At 43.4% G+C, this 18,861-nt stretch overlaps 1 protein-coding gene across 1 annotated transcript; it reads left to right on the forward strand.

The window, feature by feature from the left end:
• Positions 1–1,068: 1,068 nt before the first annotated feature.
• Positions 1,069–18,612, forward strand: LPL (lipoprotein lipase). The gene is made up of 10 exons (XM_051777567.1): positions 1,069–1,308; positions 8,119–8,282; positions 8,432–8,611; positions 9,231–9,342; positions 11,202–11,435; positions 11,681–11,923; positions 12,999–13,119; positions 13,915–14,097; positions 15,284–15,388; positions 16,361–18,612. Exons 1-10 carry the CDS (start codon positions 1,245–1,247, stop codon positions 16,404–16,406), a joined length of 1,452 nt encoding a protein of 483 aa, XP_051633527.1. The 5' UTR covers positions 1,069–1,244; the 3' UTR covers positions 16,407–18,612.
• The last annotated feature ends 249 nt before the right edge of the window (positions 18,613–18,861 follow it).

An 18,861-nucleotide genomic window follows, 5' to 3' on the forward strand; every position in this document is an offset into this window, starting at 1 on the left:
GCTCTGACTCCCACTCTCTCTCACTGCCCCCCACCCTTTGTGTTAGCTCCCCCTCCCTGCCACCTGGTTCTCTCAGTGGAAAAGAAAGTCTCAGCATGAACAGTTTGTACCCTCATTAAGTTCTTCCAGTGCCTTTTGTGTATAAATAGATATAAATTGGCGGTGGAGGAACTTCTAGTTGTGCTTTGAGGGAGGTGTATTCTCACTTACAGATCTTACTGGCCTTTTAGTGGAATCTAAAGTTGGAAAGTGACCCAGTTGTGCTACACTTCAGCAACCTCTAATATAAACCAGATATACTTTAGTTTCCGAAGGTGCCTGGTATGAGAAAGATCAGTTACCCTCGAAGTGAATCCCATTTGCTTCACGTTCCAAAACCCAGGGAGTCCTCATTCCCTGTGTCATAAGCTTCTTTATGAAGCTGGGCCTTTGGCAACAAACTGCACAGTGACACGGAAACTGGTATTTTGTTAAATTAATATTCTTACATAACCGATCTTTCACCCGGTGGTCACCGACTCAAGTCTCACTGCAAACCCTACTTCCGAGAGGAGGGCAGAGAGAGAATCAATTTTCTATTTCTCGGGAGCACAGATGCAACCTCCAGTGAATTAAGTTGTTCTCCAAACTCGTATCCCCTTGAGTGCTGGCAAAACAAGGTTTCGGCAAGGCCCCTCGCGGGCACGGCAGCGAAAAGGCGGCGAGCAGCTGGTTACTGGCGCAAAGGCAGGGAGATGGGAAGGGAGACCCCGGCAGAGGCACAGCACAGGGTCCCACGGGCGGGGAGGACCAGTGTCCGCATCCCGGCGGTGGGGGCAGGGCTGGCCGGGAGGATGTGGGTGGGCTGCGGGGGTCGGGCCGAGGGGGGGTCGGGGCCGAGGGGTCCGTGCCGGGGCCGTGCCGTGGTCGGCGCTGCCCCCCTGGGATCGGGATCGGGATCGGCTCCGGCCCCCAACCCGCGCCCCGCCCGCTCCGGCCCCGCCCCGCCGCGATCGCCCAATGCCCGCGGGGGGCTCATTTGCATATTTGCATATTGTTGGGCACTTAAGGGGCCGGGCGGGGAGCTGTGGTGGAAGGGTTGGCCGTGCGGGGTGCTTGGGGACTGTCCCGCAGCCGGCCGTGCCCCGCCGCGCTACGCTTGTATTTAGTTTTCATCAGTTTTTTTTTAAACCAAAAAGTTACTTTTAAATTTTTTTTTTATTTTTTTTTTGTGCCGAAACTTTTGCGCCGCTGAAGGAGGCGGGATGGGGAGGAAGGTGTTCCTGGCCGTCCTCTACCTCTGCCTGCGCTGGGTGCCTGCTCTGGGCGGTGAGTCCGGGGCGGGGGGTCGGGACGGAGTCCGGAGCGCGCACGGGGGCTGCCGGCCCTGCCTGCTGCTTCTGGGGAAGGGGGGCTTGGGGAGGAAACGCTGCCGGCATGGCGGGAACCTTTTCTTTTGTAAAGCTCTCCCGGGGTGTTTGGGATGCTGCGGGACCCGGGTGTCGTGAGGTGGCCTCAGAAGGCGCTGGAGAGTGATACCGGGGGGTCCTACATCCTCTTGGGAGAGATGTGGAGCCTCTTCTCCGACCGAAGCTCAGGCACAGCCTACCTGGCTGATGGCACGAGCTGTCAAGGTTTGGGATGTGTCTTTTCCCCCCAAGCAAGGTTGGGGGGAAAGAAGAGTCCCTTGCTCCAGCAAGGGTTTAGCGCAGCAGTAGCATCACGGTAAAGTCCCTTAGCCCTCTCCTCTGTTCTGCATGGGACTCATCCATCCATTTCCTACGGTTCTTGGTCCTAGACAAGGCAAGGCTGAGTTTCATCAGTATCATGATAATCTATTTGAGTCGTTGTTAATGCCCGTAATGCAGCAGAATCCATCAGGGAAAAAGTGAGCAGAGAGAGTGTACTCTTGCAGCGTCTTGTAGATTCACTTAGGTTCTGCTTGCACTCTGCCTGTTGCACCTGCACTGGTGCGTGGGCACCTCCCATGCTACGGGGAGGGGAACATGTGTGAATGCTGACTGCTAGATGTTCACTGTTGCTCTCTCGGTTAATCACACCACGAGTGCAGCTTTTATGAGAAAAGAGTCTTGTTTTAGGAGACCACTACTCCTCGAGCTTATGTTAGCAGTTGCCCTGTCCCGGGCTTCTTTCTTACACTGGTCTCCCACACACAGTGTCTATCTTCAAAAGACCACGACCTCAGAAGAAAATGTGACTGTAGCTCTTAGACCTGCTGTGTGATACTAAAATGGAATGTGTAAACTGCTGTTTCTTCTACTGTGGATGCCTTTGTTATTGCTTTGTGACAAGGAAGCTGAAGGGAAGTATTCAAAAGTAAGAGGATGGGGTGCTAGGGCACAGCCAAAGAAATGTGTTCTTGCTTTCAATCCATCTTGTGTCATCAGAGACAATCAAAACAGTATCCAAGTTGTATACAGTAAAATAACTACCTTCCAAGAGCAAGCTTTCATCCCTGCAGGAGCTGACTTGCTGCAGATGTACTAATAATATTCATTATTCCTCCTTAGGAACAGGTTATATGAAAGCAGATTGTGTGTTCATCCTAAAGCTATGCAAGCCTTCAGTCCCACACTATTTCTTGCACACCACAGTAAAAAGTGCTTTGAAAACATGGAAAACACATGATGCAGCCCTTCAGAAATCAGGAATATTTAATAAACAACATAGAAAAATATATTCTAGATGAAGACAATATTGGTGTACCAGGAAAAGATAACAACATTACTAGGAATACATTCTGATTGATCCCTGTTTTTACCAACATAAATCCAGAGTCAGCATATTTGCACTGTTGTGTGATGTGAGCCTTTGCTATGGCTGTGTTTGGGGTAGACCTACCAGGACAGCTGTGTTGTGGCCTTTCCAGAAACAATGCATTTCTGAGAAGGCACAGAGGTGAGACTGTCAGGCATCAAAAGTATTGTGGAGATTAGCATGACCACTAGTACTCCTCTGTGCAGAAGTACTTGCGTGCCAGGGCTTTCTCAAGCATCCTTTCCTCCTTATTACTGCAAAGTCTGCCAGTGGTTGCATTTTAATTGTCTTGGGCTAATTCCAGATATCCCAGAGGGACTGATGGATGGCAAGAGCTCTGCTGGATTGAGTTACGAGCATCCCAGCTGCAGCTGAGTAAGGATTTGACAGGGAGTGCCTTAGAAAGGGGCACCCATATGCACAGTGCGAGAGCAGCAGTTTGCCAGCTGCAGGACTTGAGCAGGGAGGTCCTTGCTCAGCATCTGAACTTGCGCCCAGTAGCTTTTCAGAGGGGTTGCTCTTTCCATTTGTGTCCACCTGTGAAGCGAAGCAGAACGTACTCTCAGGGTTCTGCCACTAAGGAATACATAAATAAACTTGGGGTTGTAATTTTTTTACAGCAAGGTTAAACAGTAACCTGACTTGGGAGGTAGGTTTCCTGGGATTGCAACACACCCAAGTAGTCTGCTTTCAGTTTATAGTGTAGATCAGATTAAACGGTAACAATTTCTGTGATGCAGCCCCTTTATTACAGCTGACTGTGAGTTTCCTTCAGAACTCTTAGGAATTCAGTGTGACTGATTGATGGATGATCCTAACGTTGGCTGTCAGCTGAGGGTAGAGTTAATCCAGTAAACTACAGCTGGTAAATGTTTGATGTTATATGCAGATGTTTGCTGCTGTGCATGTGGTATTTGTGTGCATGTCTCTGTGGGCTGCAGTCTAGTAACACAATTTCAAGGATCTTTGCACCTAGCTAATAGTATTTCCATTTCTGAGTACGTAATGCTAGGAAGTTGCTGTTTATCAAAGATTCCCTTTTTAAAAGCGTAACTTAGGTGTGCTCGTTCTGGCAAATGCATTGTTATATTCTGGCAAGCTGTGTCCAAAGTGGGCAGTTTAACTTTTGATTAATATTCCAGATGTTGTTACTTCCTCAAAACTCTCATTCTCCACCCAACTGACCAGTGATAAACAGTTTTCACAACCCAAATAGTTTGCCAGGTTGCCTTGGGCTTCCTGTGAAGTAAACTTGAAACTGAATTCTCTTGATTACTGTGTCAGAATGCTCCAAGTCTAACTGAATGGAGGTCAGTTCACGAGTTGCAAGTCAAAAGTGTCAGAAAGCTTGAACAGGAAAAAAAGAACTACTGACTTTTCCCCGTTTCTAAGCTTTTTCTTTCCACACTCTTGAGTTCTATGAGATTCTCAATACCTTGGTGCTCAGAACAGCTTTTTTTTTTTTTTTTAATACAAAAACTGAGACTGTTGAAGTGGCGGTGTAAGAAAAACATCAGAAAAACTCGTGGAGCATGGTAAAATGGTGAAGTTTGGCAGTGCAGCCTGCAGGCTGTTAGAAAAGCCAACTTGCATCTGAAATTGGTCACTTAATCCTTTTCCAGTTCCCTAAGTAACTGCTTTGTAGGTCACCTTGTTAATTGTAACCACATAGCTGTAGACAGAAAATTTTCTTTTGCAAGAGGGGCTTGTGTTTTTAACTGTGTACCTGGAAGCTTTTGCAATACAGAACACATGCTGTTGTAACTCTTCTGAACTAAGTCTGGGAAAGTGTGGTTTTTAACAAAAGGATGGGTTTGTTTTGTCTACGTGTTTTTACTTCCAGGCCTGTTTTTCTCCAAAGCCTTGTTTAGAAGTGGACTTGCATTCTTGTCATGAAAAGCTACTTCAGTGTCTCAGGGTGGATGCATGTAAATATCTTGATATCTACTTTCTGTATCTATGTTAAGTAAAATGTGATGTGAATTCAGATCATAGAATCAGCCAGATTGGAAGGACCTCTGAGATCATCAGGTCCAACCCTTGATCCACTACCACCGTGGTTTCTATTCACCTTTCAGAAACATGCTGAAAACTCCCCATTTCTGGGTTTTTCCTGCTTTAATTAACTTGAGTTAAAACATATTATTAACTAAACAGTGGTGACTCTTAGCATTGACTGTCTCTGCATTTCTTTGTGTAAAGAATCACACCTGACTGTTTGGCTGATTCAAAAAGACTATTCATTTTAAATCTATGAGGAAAAGGTCTATGGCAAGAATCTGTGTATGACAAAGTTCAGTTCTGAATCATTTTTTCAAATAGACCCAAGATACATTATGAGATAACAAAAACAGAAGTGGGAAACACTAGTTTTCTGAAGTGATATGCTCCATAACTTCTCTGCTTCAGGTTTAAAACATGGTACATGTAGATGTTAGTCTGTGTGGTGAGTGTGTGCAGGCTATATGAACCTCTGTACCATATTTCTAAAATTTAATCTGTAGCAGGTGGGAGGTGAGGTGGTACTGGAGCATGTGTGCACCACAATACAAGGTGTAGACAAGTCATCTTATGCTCTGAGCCATATAGAATTTGCAAAGCCAAACTCAGGCAAATTCTAAGGATAGTTCCTCAGCACACCGTGAAGAAGTCTGTAACAAACCCCACCACACACACTTTCCTTATCCAAAGGGTATATCTTTCCTGCTGGGAACTGACCATATGTGGTCATTAGATAACATGACGCTTTTTGTGGGCATAAGACGATAACAGTAATTTCTTCTGACTTTCTGATTCCTCCTACAACATAGCTAAATGAGCAGAGTGGCCACCTGCCACTTCCCTAACTCATGGGCTGCTGCTTTGCAGCTGCTGCTTTCCTGGTGGTGACTGCATCTCAGCGATTTTATGTCCTTAAATCCCTGCCAAGGGTTTTTAGTCTGAAACACGAATATTAATGAAGCACTTCGCACATCTTCAGTGGTAGATGCCACTGTGATGCAATCTCTGTAAGTTTGATGCATTTTTCTAAGTGTGCCCTTAAGTAAAGTGCACTTCAAATTGTGAATTTCCTATAAGCTTGTTTTCTAAAGAGCTGTGATCTGAACTTAGATGCAAATTCTAGCATGTGTTTGTAATTGAAAACACACTGCAAGACAGGATATCAATGTAACTTAGATATCATCTCCCTTCTGAATTAAACTCATCTGATAATCATCCAAAATCTAAGTATGAAAGGAAGCACTATTAACTAGTGAGCAAGTGGGCTATTCTTGTTCACCTTCCTGTGCTAGATGGGAATATACATAATTGAAAGTCCTTGCACTGCATGGCTTACAGTTGAAAGCTGTTCTTTTTCCTTTCAAGGTTTTACTGATTCACTGCTGAGTGAAAAGTTGTGGTTGGTATTTAACCAATCAACCTTTGGGACTTCCCTTTTTCTGGCTAAAAAAGTAAACAATATAAGTCTAAAGTTTTGTTTTAGAAAGGTGCTTTGTACACTCAGCTGGTGGAGGAAAAAAAGAAATTTTGAAAATGCAAAAATATAGAAAAGGGGCAAACATTTGGTTAGTTTGGTAAATTTAGCTTTCAGTAGGTAGGTGAAATGTTGTGTTTAACATTATAAGAATACTTCTACTGATTGGGAGAAAGGTATTTTCCATAGACTTTATCCTTTCTTTAGGGGGAAAGAGGCAGGAAGGAGATCCTCACTGTAATCATTCTGGATTAGGTGGCCAGCCTAAAACTGAGCACTGCCTCTGTGCATTGAACAGTTCTTATTTCCCTGTATGTGCTTTGCTTTTGAGGAGTGAGGAATCCTGATGAACTCAGGACATGTTAGGCCATTGATTACAGGTGACCAGTTTCTCTGGGGGCTTGTACATAAGCATTTGTTGCAAGGCTGTGTGCTGGTTTTAGACCTCTTGCTTTAGACCCTGATTTCTGTGACCCTCCAAGCACAGCAAGAACCTCCCAGACTTTATAGAGCTGCCTGAGGGTTGGGTGAGTTCAGGCATAAGTTCTGCCCTGATGGCTGGTAGCTCAAATGAGAAGATGAGAACCTGTTTCAGAAAAAAAATGAATTATTAGCTGTTCATCAGCTGAGTGATGCAGCAGAACTTTATGGATAAATGTAAATCTTCCAATTATCATAGAAAACCTTGCCTGCAATGCGAAAAAGGAGGAGAGTGGAAATCTGTTTTGCATGCCTGGCATGAGGTCCTTATTTGTCCTTTTGCATTTCTTTTGGTGGCTTGGAGCCATTCATTAATGTGTCTTTAGGAGTTTGTGAAATCTTGGTGGTCACAATGCCAGGAAACACAACTCTGAGCTGGACAAAGTTGGCCTGAGTTCAGCTGCACTTGAAAAACAGGCAGTCAATATTTTCTAAGCTCAGGTTGCCAAACTGGGCCTTGGGTTTCAAAAAGCCCACAGTTAATTAGAGGTTCTGTTGGATACAGAGGTACTTAAGTATTGAATCAGACATGAAAAGAGGAGACATTTAAGTTTCTTCCCAGACAAAGGAAGTAGTGAGCACGAAGCCTAAAGTCACTTCTATGCATTGGCAGGAGCAAAAGGAATACTTACATTTTGAAGCTGAGAGCTGGAGGGAGTGATCTTTGCAGGCCATCACATACTTTGTGATGATCTTCACCTCCCTCCCCACCCTGGGATTCAACATATCTTCAGGTAGAGGAAGATATTTTCTTGCAGCTTATTTTTCTGTAGCTTATCAGATGATCTGAAAATGTACTGCCTTCAAAGTACAGGCTTCTGGTTTGCTAGTTCAGTTTCCCTGATGGGTGTCTGATCTTCCTACCTGCTGTTTGTTTGTAAAAAGTTAAAACTAGCATTTTGTAAAACAGGGATGACCTTGCTCTTGTTTTTCATACACTGAAACTACTGGGTGCTATAAAGGGCCTTGTTAGGCAGCGATTGTTGATGAGGTGATGCGGAAGATGCACCACCAAAATATTTAATAGTATGGTAGGAATTTGCTGCTTTCCTGCATGACAGTCTGTGACAGGAGTGACTCTCCTGTGTGGTTTTCTGCACTCTTGTGGTAATTAACAGGTTTCCTGCTTAATGAAGTGGGGAAAATACTGCCTTATAAAAAGGATTCATACCTCTGGCAGCTTGCCAGATTCTCACTGTTTCAGCAGGACCTTAGAAGGGCAGCAGTTTTCACCCTTCGATTTTCTCTTTGCATGGGTGTTGTGTGGCCATTGAGTGCTGTAGGAAGTGAAAACCTGTCCCATTGACTGCTCCAGGTACCTCTCCAACACTGTACCTGTGACTTCTGAACTGTTTGTCCTACTACTCCTAAAACACTGCTGTGTTTTCTGTGGTCTTGCATAGCAGAAGCTGAAAACAATTTCGAGGGAATCGAGAGCAAGTTTTCCTTACGGACACCTGCAGAGCCCGATGAGGATGTCTGCTACCTGGTGCCTGGGCAGGTGAACAGCCTGGCACAGTGCAACTTCAATCACACCAGCAAAACCTTTGTGGTGATCCACGGGTGGACGGTAAGACAAAGTTGGGGGGAATCTCCCTTTTAACCACACTGCTGACAAACTGTGCTGAGGTGTCAATATTTCACAGATAATATTAATCTGTCTCTCCCTCTTTTTTTTTTTTTTTTTTTTTTTGAATTAAAAAACCCCACAACCAACAGGTGACAGGGATGTATGAAAGTTGGGTACCAAAGCTTGTGGCTGCTCTGTACAAGAGGGAACCTGATTCAAATGTCATTGTGGTGGACTGGCTAGTTCGAGCTCAGCAGCACTACCCAGTGTCTGCTGCATACACTAAGCTGGTGGGAAAGGACGTTGCTACATTTATTGACTGGATGGAGGTAAGACATGTAGATACACCTCACTCACATTGTGCATGATATCCTAGGAGACAAAGCAGCACTTATACAGCTGTGTTAACCATCTTCTGTTGGGTAGATGGAGTTAAACTGTTGAAGACATTACTTTTGCTGGACTGGTAAAATTCCAGCTTTAATTTACTGGTTACCTCTTACTCAAAGAGGCCTTTTGCAGTGCATTCCAGAAACTTCACCTTGTGGTCTCTGGAGCCTTGTGAGAAGTAGCTATGAAGGACAGATTCCTATATACTTTACAGCACCAGCCCTTGGGAAACAGAAATCTGCCCTTCCTTTGGGAAATACTTAAGAGATCCAGAAACTGGTGGAAAGGGAGTGGCTGAAAACCTTTCATATCATACAGAGTCTTGTGTTCTGTCCTTCATTCTGCAATCCTCTCTGGTTAGATTTTTGGCCTAAGTTGCTTAGCTCAAGTGATCTAGTATGGCACAAAATTATGATAAAATTATGATTACTGTATAGTATTTCTTCTATTATTCATGGCTCAAAGAGAAATCCCAGTATTAACAAAACATTTTCTTCTGTGTCTTCTGACGTTTTCACATTTGGCTTCAAACTTTAAACAAATTGTTCTCTTGAACAGGAGCAATTCAATTATCCTCTCAACAAAGTCCACTTGCTGGGGTACAGCCTAGGTGCTCACGCTGCTGGGGTTGCTGGGAGCTTGACCAAGAAGAAGGTGAACAGAATTACTGGTAAGAAAATCTGTGACTGTAGAGTGGAGAGTCCTATATCTTCCATGCTGAAACACATTTCTCTGAAAAATCGCCAGAATAACTGTTGCTTGCTGACAGCACTTTGATTCTGTGTTCAGGCTTTATCGAAACTGCAGGGCTAGTGTTTCTGTAGTAGAACTGAGAAAGGTTCAGAAAAGAACAACAAAGGTGGTGAGTGAGAAGCCTTGATTTGCTTCTTCACAAGAAATGAGTGAGTAGGCCACGATAAGAGACTAGCTGGGGGGAATGTGGTTGGGACTGGCCAAATCCACGGCTTGGAGAGGTCACAGTATCTCTTGCAGCATGAGAACTTCAGCTGGTTGTCTTCATCCAGGCAGTCATTCCTTGCAGCTGATGGGAGCCATTCAAAAAGAACAGGGTTTAAGTCCTGCTGCAGTGGATATAGGACCTGCAGAACTCCATGTCGTGGAGTGCTGCACGTGCAAGAAGTTTATACAGGCTCACAGGGAGACTGGACAGATAATCAGAAGAGGTCCACTGTGGGTTATTAAAAAAATGAGTCATAACAGGCTCAAAAAATATTCTAGGCTGAAAAATAATACTGTGAGAGTTCTGGGAAGGAGAACAAAGCATAGATATTCTTGCCCTGTTGCTATGTGTGCTTAGATGGCTGTTTAAGGTGATTTTTGGAGACTGAGAAGTGTGCTAGACAAGGTGGTGCATGGGCACCCTGGGTCTGGTTTACAGCCTAGCACCTGGAAGACTGATTTCAGTGACAAAGGAAGTGCCAGCATCAGCAAATGAGGCTAAGAAAATTGCTCATCTGTGGTGTCTTTGTTGCTGAGAGAACTTGAGAGCAGCATTCAAAAGGGAGTCTAGCTCCGTGGCACCCTTCACCCTTTCAGCTGAGCCTGGCTGTGATCCCAGATCCACAGGCAGGCTGAGAGGTGGGCTAGGCAGCAGTTGCATCTGGAAAGGTTGAGTCTTGAGAAGGTGGCAGATTGAAACCAGGAGGCCAAAGCACTAGTCCCTCTATCTTTCCTTTCTCTCAGCTGCAGGCTTGTTGCTTTCTCTGAGACTGTCAAATCACTGGAATACCAGTAGCCCTCTGTTATGCTTCCATAGTTGCTCCTGGTGCCCAGGATGAGCCCTTTCCCTGGGAAAACACTGTCACCTTTGAGCAAAGGGAGCAATGTTATGTGGTCCCTGAAGTCCTCACAGCAGTGGGGAGGCAGCTTAGACTGGGTGAAGCTAACCATGGTTGAACAACCCAGGTGCCTGTCCCCTTCACATCCCTTCAGCTCTGCTTGCAACCATCTCTCAAGTGGTTGTCTGAATTCAAAAGATAGTACTTGTTCACTGGCAGAATAGTTCTGGGTGTTTTTGATATCAGTGTTGCTGCAGTTTGACATTTTACCAAAATAATCCCCTTCCCCTGAGGCATGTAGACAATGAGTGAAGCTCTCATTTGTTTCCCAGTTGTTTCCTCTACCAGGGAGTTATTGGCAAGACATTTTTCCATACTTCAGATGCTTCAGCTACAAGCTGTACAATTCTTGACAAGAGGAACACATTGAGAACACACTTATGAGTTTGTTTCTTCCATCCGCTGGAAATGCTACAGCTCTGAGGAAGTTACCTGGGCTTCCTTACATATGTCTGCATGCACTTTTATTTTTTTTTAAACAGTGACAGCATTTCAAGGTTGTGTGTGTATTTGATTCTCCTGTATACGTGAATGCTACTTAAGTAATCCCACTGTAATATCTGCAGGAAAACCAACGTCATATGCGATATTCTGGCCCAGTGTGGTAGCTGAGCTTGGCATTTGTTGTCAGTGTCTTTGACAGTCTTTCTTTGTGGTTTGTTCCATAAAGGGCTGGATCCAGCTGGTCCTACCTTTGAGTATGCTGATGCCCCTACCCGCCTCTCCCCGGATGATGCTGATTTTGTGGATGTCCTACACACCTACACTCGAGGCTCTCCCGACCGCAGTATTGGGATCCAGAAGCCTGTTGGACACATTGATATTTATCCCAATGGTGGGGGTTTCCAGCCAGGTTGCAACTTCGGAGAAGCACTCCGTCTGATTGCTGAAAAAGGCTTTGGAGGTGAGTTTGCTCTGAAATGAACGGTGTAACATTCAAAGGGAGATCTTCAGTAGCTTCATAGGTTTGTTGCAAGCGAAGATCTCTGAGAGGCACAGGAATAGGGGTTTTTTTAAGTGCTTTTTAAAAGTCATCCTGTAAAGCCCAGCTCTGGCATAGTGGATCATGCCTGTTGACAGCATTGCCTAGGGATTCATATCTTTATATGTGTGTGTTATATGTATATTATACATTTTCATTCTTTCAAGATATGGACCAGCTGGTGAAATGCTCCCATGAACGATCCATTCACCTCTTCATTGACTCCCTCCTCTATGAAGAAAAGCCCAGCATGGCCTATCGCTGCAACACAAAGGAGGCCTTTGAGAAGGGTCTCTGCCTGAGCTGCCGCAAGAACCGCTGCAACAATTTGGGCTACAAGGTCAACAGAGTGAGAACAAAGAGAAACACCAAAATGTACTTGAAGACCCGTGCTCAGATGCCCTATAAAGGTAGGTCCTGCCTGCTTAATGGTGAACAAGACTGGTGCTTGTGCTCATCTGTGTGTCATGGTGGGCATGTGCTGCAGATGATGATGTTGCTGTTCCTGCTTTGGTGCCTGTGGTGAGCAGGGGTGAAGCTTTCTTCCTGCTTGCCATTGAGTGCAAGCTAAACTACAGTCTCAGAGGAAACAGTGCCATCCTACTCAAGGTGTGGGGGTGGGGATAGAGTACAAAAAGAAAGTTTCTAGGTAGCAAAATTAAGAAAACATGCTCTGGGGCCCAATCATCTTGGAACAACTGAGTCTTCCAAATTTTTCAGTATTTTTCAACCAAAGGAGTTTTTACTATTGCTGAGGAAATAATCAGCAGAGCTTAATCTGATAAATTTAAAGATATGCAACCATCTGACTTGTATCTTTTGTAGTGCACTTGCTAGAGGACTACTAGCCCTCATTAAAATATCACAGCACTTCTTGTTTCCAGTTGCCACAGTGACAGGTCTGAGAAGGACACTGCCAGAGAGAACAGGAAGGCTTTCAGCTAGGGAAGTGGCTTCTGAGTTGGATTTTACTACTTTATTTTTCCTCCCTAGCTTTGCCTATACCCCATGGTATGTTTGCTGTGTGCATTGTGTGATGGACCAGCAATCAGAGGGCACATTCCTGCAGTGTTCTGTTGGTGTTTGGTACTTAATCTGCAGTGTCACTGGGTTGATTTTTTTTTTTTTTTTTTTTTTACCAAGGTATGAGGAGGGTACAAGTCATTTCAAGTCAAGGATAGCGATTCTTAAGCATTCAGTTTTAAGGTTTAAGGGTGATACTGCAGACTCTGGGGTTGTTAGAGTGGCAGCTTGAATGCAGAGTTTAGTTGCAAGAACTGCAAATAGTGATTGCCTTGTATACTAATATTTACCTCCTCTCAAAAACAGTTCCCTGGATACCTACAGGGAACTAAGCTCCTCATTTTAGTGAAGTTGGCATATTCCAGCCTAGCATTTTCAGGTGTGGGGTTGGGTGGTTTTGTTGCCAGCAGTCTCTTTGGAGGTTGAGTTTTCCTAATGGCATTTTCTTTTGCATTCTTCCAGTCTTTCATTACCAAGTCAAGATCCATTTCTTTGGAAAGACTAATATGACTAAGACAAATCAGCCATTCCTGATCTCTCTCTATGGCACTCTAGATGAGAGTGAGAAAATTTCCTTCACACTGTGAGTAGCTACAGAAACAATTAAAATGTAGTGTTCAGTTTACCTAAACTTGTTAAAGCCCCAGATGAAAGTCTTTTCTAGCTCCAGCTACAGAAATCTTACAGGGTCCCAGAATCTGCTCATGTCCTTGATCAAGGAGATGCATCCACTTTTGAAGCTAATGAACTGAGCTCTACAGGAGCTCTTCTTGATAAGACATCTGAAATATGGAAATGTGAAGTCTGACCTGTGACTCAGCCTGATAAGAGTTTCTCTGGTGTTTTCTTATTTCTAATATCTTTATACTGTGTTCCAACTGTGTTAAACCTTCTTAAAAGTCACCTGCAGCCTGGAGTTAATTGTCTGATGGGTTGAAGGCCTCGGTGCAAAAGCTGAGGGAGACATGGGATTTGCTTTCACAGCTCTGCAAACAAGCAGAAATATGTGGGTGCATCCCTGCACGTGGGCTGGCAGGGAATGGAGCTGGAAAGCACCAAAGTCTGTTTTCTGCTCTGAGGAATCTAAACTGGTGGTGCTTGTCTGGCTCCTCTGAGAGTCACCAATACAGGAGAGGACACCCCTTGCCTGGCAGACTCTCCCAGGATTTTACCAACCTTGCTGCAGAAAGCTTTTTCCTTTTGCCTCTGCAAAAGCTTTAAGGTGTTTTGTCCTTATTCCACCCATCAGAACTGTAGAGAAGGTTGCTTCCTTCTTCTCTAGAGTACAAAAAGTTGTGGTTCTTTTTCTCCTTAATTTTCTTTATCTGTCCAGCAGTTTCAGAGTATGCTTTTCATTTCTTTATTTTCCTCCCCACAGGCCTGAAGTCTCCTCAAACAAGACCTTCTCCTTCCTGATTTACACAGAAGTGGACATTGGGGACCTGCTTATGCTGAAGCTGCAGTGGGAGAAAGACACTTTGTTCAGCTGGACTGACTGGTGGACTCCTTTTACATTTGACATCCAGAGAGTCAGAGTGAAGTCAGGAGAAACTCAGAAAAAGTAACTTGTTTTGATTGTTACAAGCTTTGACAGTGTTTCCTGATTTCTGGTATCTCACAGGGTGGGACAAACATTTTAAGCAATCACAGGTGGGTGCAGCACTGATAATCAGGGCTCTGGTAGCATCAAACCACCACTTACGTCAGCCAGGTTCAGTTGTTTGCTTCCACTGGGATGTGCAATTTGTAGTCTTACTCACACGTGTAATTAATTTGCGTGTCACTGTCTCATCTGTCTCAGGTTAGCTGTAATATGCAGGAGAGTATCTCCATGAACCAGCATCAGTGGTTGTTTGCAGTTTCCTCCTCCATTTTCGTGCTGGGTATTTGCATAGGTTTTCTTGTAGAGAGCATGCTTGGAAAGGAGATTTTTAGAAACCCTTCCAAAAGTGTATTTGCACAAGAAATTATTGCTTTGTTAAGCTGAATTTTCTTAGGAGTTGAATGCCTGAATGGTGGAAGAAAACTTTAAAAACATGACTGTTGCAGGACATTGCTAATGCATGAATGTTAAAACATCAAAGTTTGAACAGAACTGCTTTGACATGAATCTTTTGAAATACTCATTCACTAGGCATGAGATCTGTTTGCAGAACATGGACCCAGAACAGAGTATGTGTGTCCTATGTGCAGTATAGTAAATAATAAGTTCTTTCTTTGAATAAACAAGGCAGTCACTTGATCAAAGAACAGTTATCAGAGCTGAACAAATATAGGGGTGGAGAAGGTACTGATAAATAGAAAAGCAACTGCTCAGGTTTGCTGGAACTGACAGCCTACTTCGTTTGCAAACATTTGAGGGAGTAAGGCTTTCTTCCAAGTTCGTTCACCTGACAAAAAACTTGCATAAGGACTGATCGAAATAAGATTTAAGAGAATAGAGCTTCTGCTCTTTTAGCTTCAAGAAGATGTCATGCAAAAGATCATAGTGAAAGTTATGGCTACAGTTTGATGTCTACGTATGAACTGTTTACCAGGTTTTTTTGCACAGTGTTTCTTTTGTCACGGAATTCTCTTTTAAAAGTAACTTTTTCACTCACTTGTAAAGTAGTAGTGCCCCACATGACAAAGTATAAAGACTGCTTCCAAGCACCAGTCCTGTTTCTAAGGTTAAAAAGGCATGTCTGGCTCAGCCATGTGATTTTTTTTTTTTTTTCTTTTTTCCCCCCCTCCAATATTTATTCCAGAGTGGTGTTCTGTTCTCGAGATGGCACCTCACGTCTCAGTAAGGGAGAAGAGGCAGCAATATTCGTGAAGTGCTCGGAGCAGCCCGTCAACAGGAAAAGAGGAGGGTATGAATGATCCACTATTATTTTTGGATTGTTGGGAACATGAGTGGTGATAAAACTTCCCCATTAGTTAACTCGTGCACTAGTCTTCTCAAGGCTTCGGAAGCATCATGGCTCAGACTAACCTGAGGTTTGCTTATGGCAGCTTTAGCAACTTAAAAAGTCTTAATTTGGTTCTCTGCAAACCATCTCCTTGTGTAGTTGTTGAAAAGTACTGTCTGGAAAGAAAGTACACTGCTTCTCAGATTCACATGGTGGTCAAGTATGAGTGATTGTTGGAGAGGGTTTACAGACGAGGCACTAGCACAAAGAGGAAAGCATGCCTCTATCTACAGGTGCCCTACACTTACCCTTAACTGAGGAGCATTGAAATGTCCATACTGAGTCAGTTCAGAGCTCTTCCTCCTCACTGGCCAGCAATAGGTTTGGAGGCTGGTACAGGAGTGGAGCAGGCTCTTCTTGGCACACTGCCTTCTGCTGGCAGCTGTCAGGTGAGTGACTTCCTGAGATTTGCATCTCTGATTTGGATCAGAGATTCGGTCCGTGTTTAATAGCCCTCGGTGCACTTTAATATTTTTATCAACAGTTTTTCTGACCCAGAGTAAACTTTCAAATGTGGGGCCAGTTTTCTTTGGACTTTATCCACTAAAGTTTGAGTAGCGGTTGTATTTATTTTAGTTCTATTGCTGTGTGTGAAAGGTCTCATGGGGACACTTCTAGACTGAGATCCAGCTCTGTGTAAAAATGCACATGTGCTGGCCTTCACTCCAGGGCAACGACCTCGGGAGGCCTTGAGACCTCTGTGTGTCTGATGTGCAAAATCGAGCAGAGGCCATGAGAAGCCCAAGCACATAATTATTTTCCTGATGAGTAGCTTTTTTTTTTTTTTTTTTCAATCTTTATTCTCAAAAACAAGACGAAAAGGGACAAGTATCTTACATCTTCCTCATCACCTTTATATTTTTCTCCCCACAGTGCCAAGAAAGCCTCTAAAGAAAATTCTGCTGAAGAATCTGCCTAAGTGACAAGAATAAAGATTTTTCCATGCTGGGGAGGAGGAGAGTCTGTTCATCCCTGTGGACTGGATGTTCAGTACCAAATATATAGAAATATTTATCCGCTGCTGGCTTTTTGCCTGCTATTCCTAGCTATCTTAAGAGACTTCTTGTAAGACAGTCTCAGCATACAAAGTTACTAACCATAAAGATACATTATCCAAATAGTATAAAACAAAAACAAACCTGCAAAACAACTTGCCAAAGTCTTGAAGTGCTGAAAAGAAATAAGTAATTTTGCTTAATCATGGTGCCTTGTGACAGGGTTTCTTGACATCAGATCCTCTGTAGCAATTTTCTAGTATTTATTGAAAAAAAAAACAAAACCCTGTACCTGTGGTGGTTGGTTTAATTTTTTTGTTTTGTTTTCAGGGTTTTTTTGTGTTTTGGGGTTGTTTTTTTTTTTTTTGTGTTTCTTTCAGGAGTCTTTTGAAACTGGACAGAATTTTTTCTGCTTTGGCTAACTGAATTTTCAGGCAGTTCAGTGGTGAGAATTCGTTGTTTTCAAATGTGTTTTTAGCAAATAAGTAGGTTTCTTATGTGGAAAAAAACCCAAACCCTTTACTCTGTGTGTTACTAGAAGGTGTGAGGGCCTGACTTAATATGGGGATGAATTTTTTAGTTTGTGGTCATGAATGTATTTTTACTGGGGGTAGATGCCAGTGCAGCTTAGCAATAGGTATGATGTGTTAAGCTTTTTACTTCTATGCAGCTTACCCTGGAATAAATAACAGTTGTAGGAGAAGGCAGCAATACACCAGTGTCCTATGCACATTGAACATTTTATCTGTGCTTTCACTTGTTGAAAACAAAACCATTTAGCCTCCAGCACTGTGAACAAGGAACTGCAGAGGAAATGAGCTACCAGAAAATGCAGGAAACAGATATATTTCCCCCACCTCCTCCACCCACCCCACTTGCTTGCCTTCTGTATGCCAAAACTGGGACAGTTTCTCTGCTCTTTGACACCCAGTGTCACTCATGTGGCTGAGTCACTGGTGTGTGCAGTTTTCAGTGCAAGTGAATCCACTGGGCACGTGACAAAACGTGCTCACGCTTCCCTGTACTGGAATTGGGACTGCCAGTTTGTTTCTTGGCTCTGATGTAGTACAAGGAGCTGCTTAGCTTTCTGACATGAGATGGAATCCAGCAAGGAGCAGGAGCTGTGCCAGTCAAAGGGAGCCTGATTGTGTGCTGCACAAAAATGAGTGCTCTGAAAAAACACAGGAATTAGACATGCTGCCAGCTGACAAAAACAGGTATACTGAAGGCATTCCGCTTCCCCATTTGTAAGTAACATGTAGTTTTTCCGGTGCCCTGGAAGGTGCATTCGCCTTCTTCTAGCTTTCTAGAAGATAAAATCCTGGGGAGGTGGAAAGGCTTGAAAGTAGACACTTGAAGAAATGTGATGTGAGCTGTTGATGCTGAGTATTGTAGTCCTTTCCTGCATGTGGAAGACATCATGGAGACGGTGATTTCTCCAACATCATCCCATCTTGAAGGCAAAACAAAGATTTTGTGTGTGTTCATGTGCAAAGTTTGTTACTTTTTTCCAACTGTAGCTGCTAGTATATTTGGGGATAAAAGTCTTAAAGAGTGCAATATGTTGCAATATTAATAGCTCTGAAATCGCTCACATTTGATTTCCTAACCCTTAATCTACAACAGAGATGTGATGAGTCACTGAGGGTGGGGTTGAGTATTGAGCCACTGCATTTGAGACCTCTAAAAATAAATATAATGATTTGTTCCCTATAGATACCACATGTTATTGCAGTTGTCTTTTAAGAGTTAAAGTCATTGAAAACAAAGTATCTGAATAGCTGTGCTCTTAATACAGGATTAAATACAAACACGTTTAGGTCTTGGATAAAAACCAGCGAAGGTTCTTTCATGAGGAAACATGATTTAGCTCTGGATGTTATTTATTAGCTGTAAATAAGATATTTATGAGTGTAAAGGTAGTTTGTATATATTGCTAAAGTTGCTGACAGTCTCTACCTTAATACAGTTGTGTAGTATTAATCCTGTATATAGCTTTCAGAGATTTTTATCAACCAGCCACTTACTCTGCATTATTTCCTATGTGGTTACTACGTTTTTTATTTTAAGAAAGCTCCTCAGTTTTGTATAGAATGGAAACCTATGGTTTTAATAAAATTCTCAAACTGATGCTGAAGTCACTACTTTCGTTTTGCTTAAACAATCTGCTATCTGCTGTATACCTTTTATGTGAAGGCCAGAGCCTATCCTTGGATTCTGGGGCTGAAAAGATGGGATGAGAGTCTTTTTAAAAAAAAAAAAAGAAAATGTGGGATTTCTGTGAGTCCTCTGGCCCCATTTTGTTTTGGGAAATGCAAAAAACCATCTGTTAAGACATCAAGGAATCACTATGTAAAAGCAAGTATCCCACATCACAAG

This window comes from Manacus candei, unplaced genomic scaffold, assembly GCF_025592945.1.
Source record: "Manacus candei isolate 608988 ecotype Guabito, Panama unplaced genomic scaffold, ASM2559294v1 h1tg000010l, whole genome shotgun sequence".
Classification (NCBI taxonomy): Eukaryota; Metazoa; Chordata; class Aves; order Passeriformes; family Pipridae; genus Manacus; species Manacus candei.

What these genes read in the sequence shown, in the direction of transcription:
- LPL (XM_051777567.1), top strand. Translation starts at nt 1,245, where the DNA reads ATGGGGAGGAAGGTGTTCCTGGCCGTCCTCTACCTCTGCCTGCGCTGG. An exon ending in TGCTCAGATGCCCTATAAAG is followed by an intron (nt 11,924 to 12,998) that starts GTAGGTCCTGCC and finishes GCATTCTTCCAG; the next exon opens with TCTTTCATTACCAAGTCAAG. An exon ending in GTCAACAGGAAAAGAGGAGG is followed by an intron (nt 15,389 to 16,360) that starts GTATGAATGATC and finishes TTCTCCCCACAG; the next exon opens with TGCCAAGAAAGCCTCTAAAG.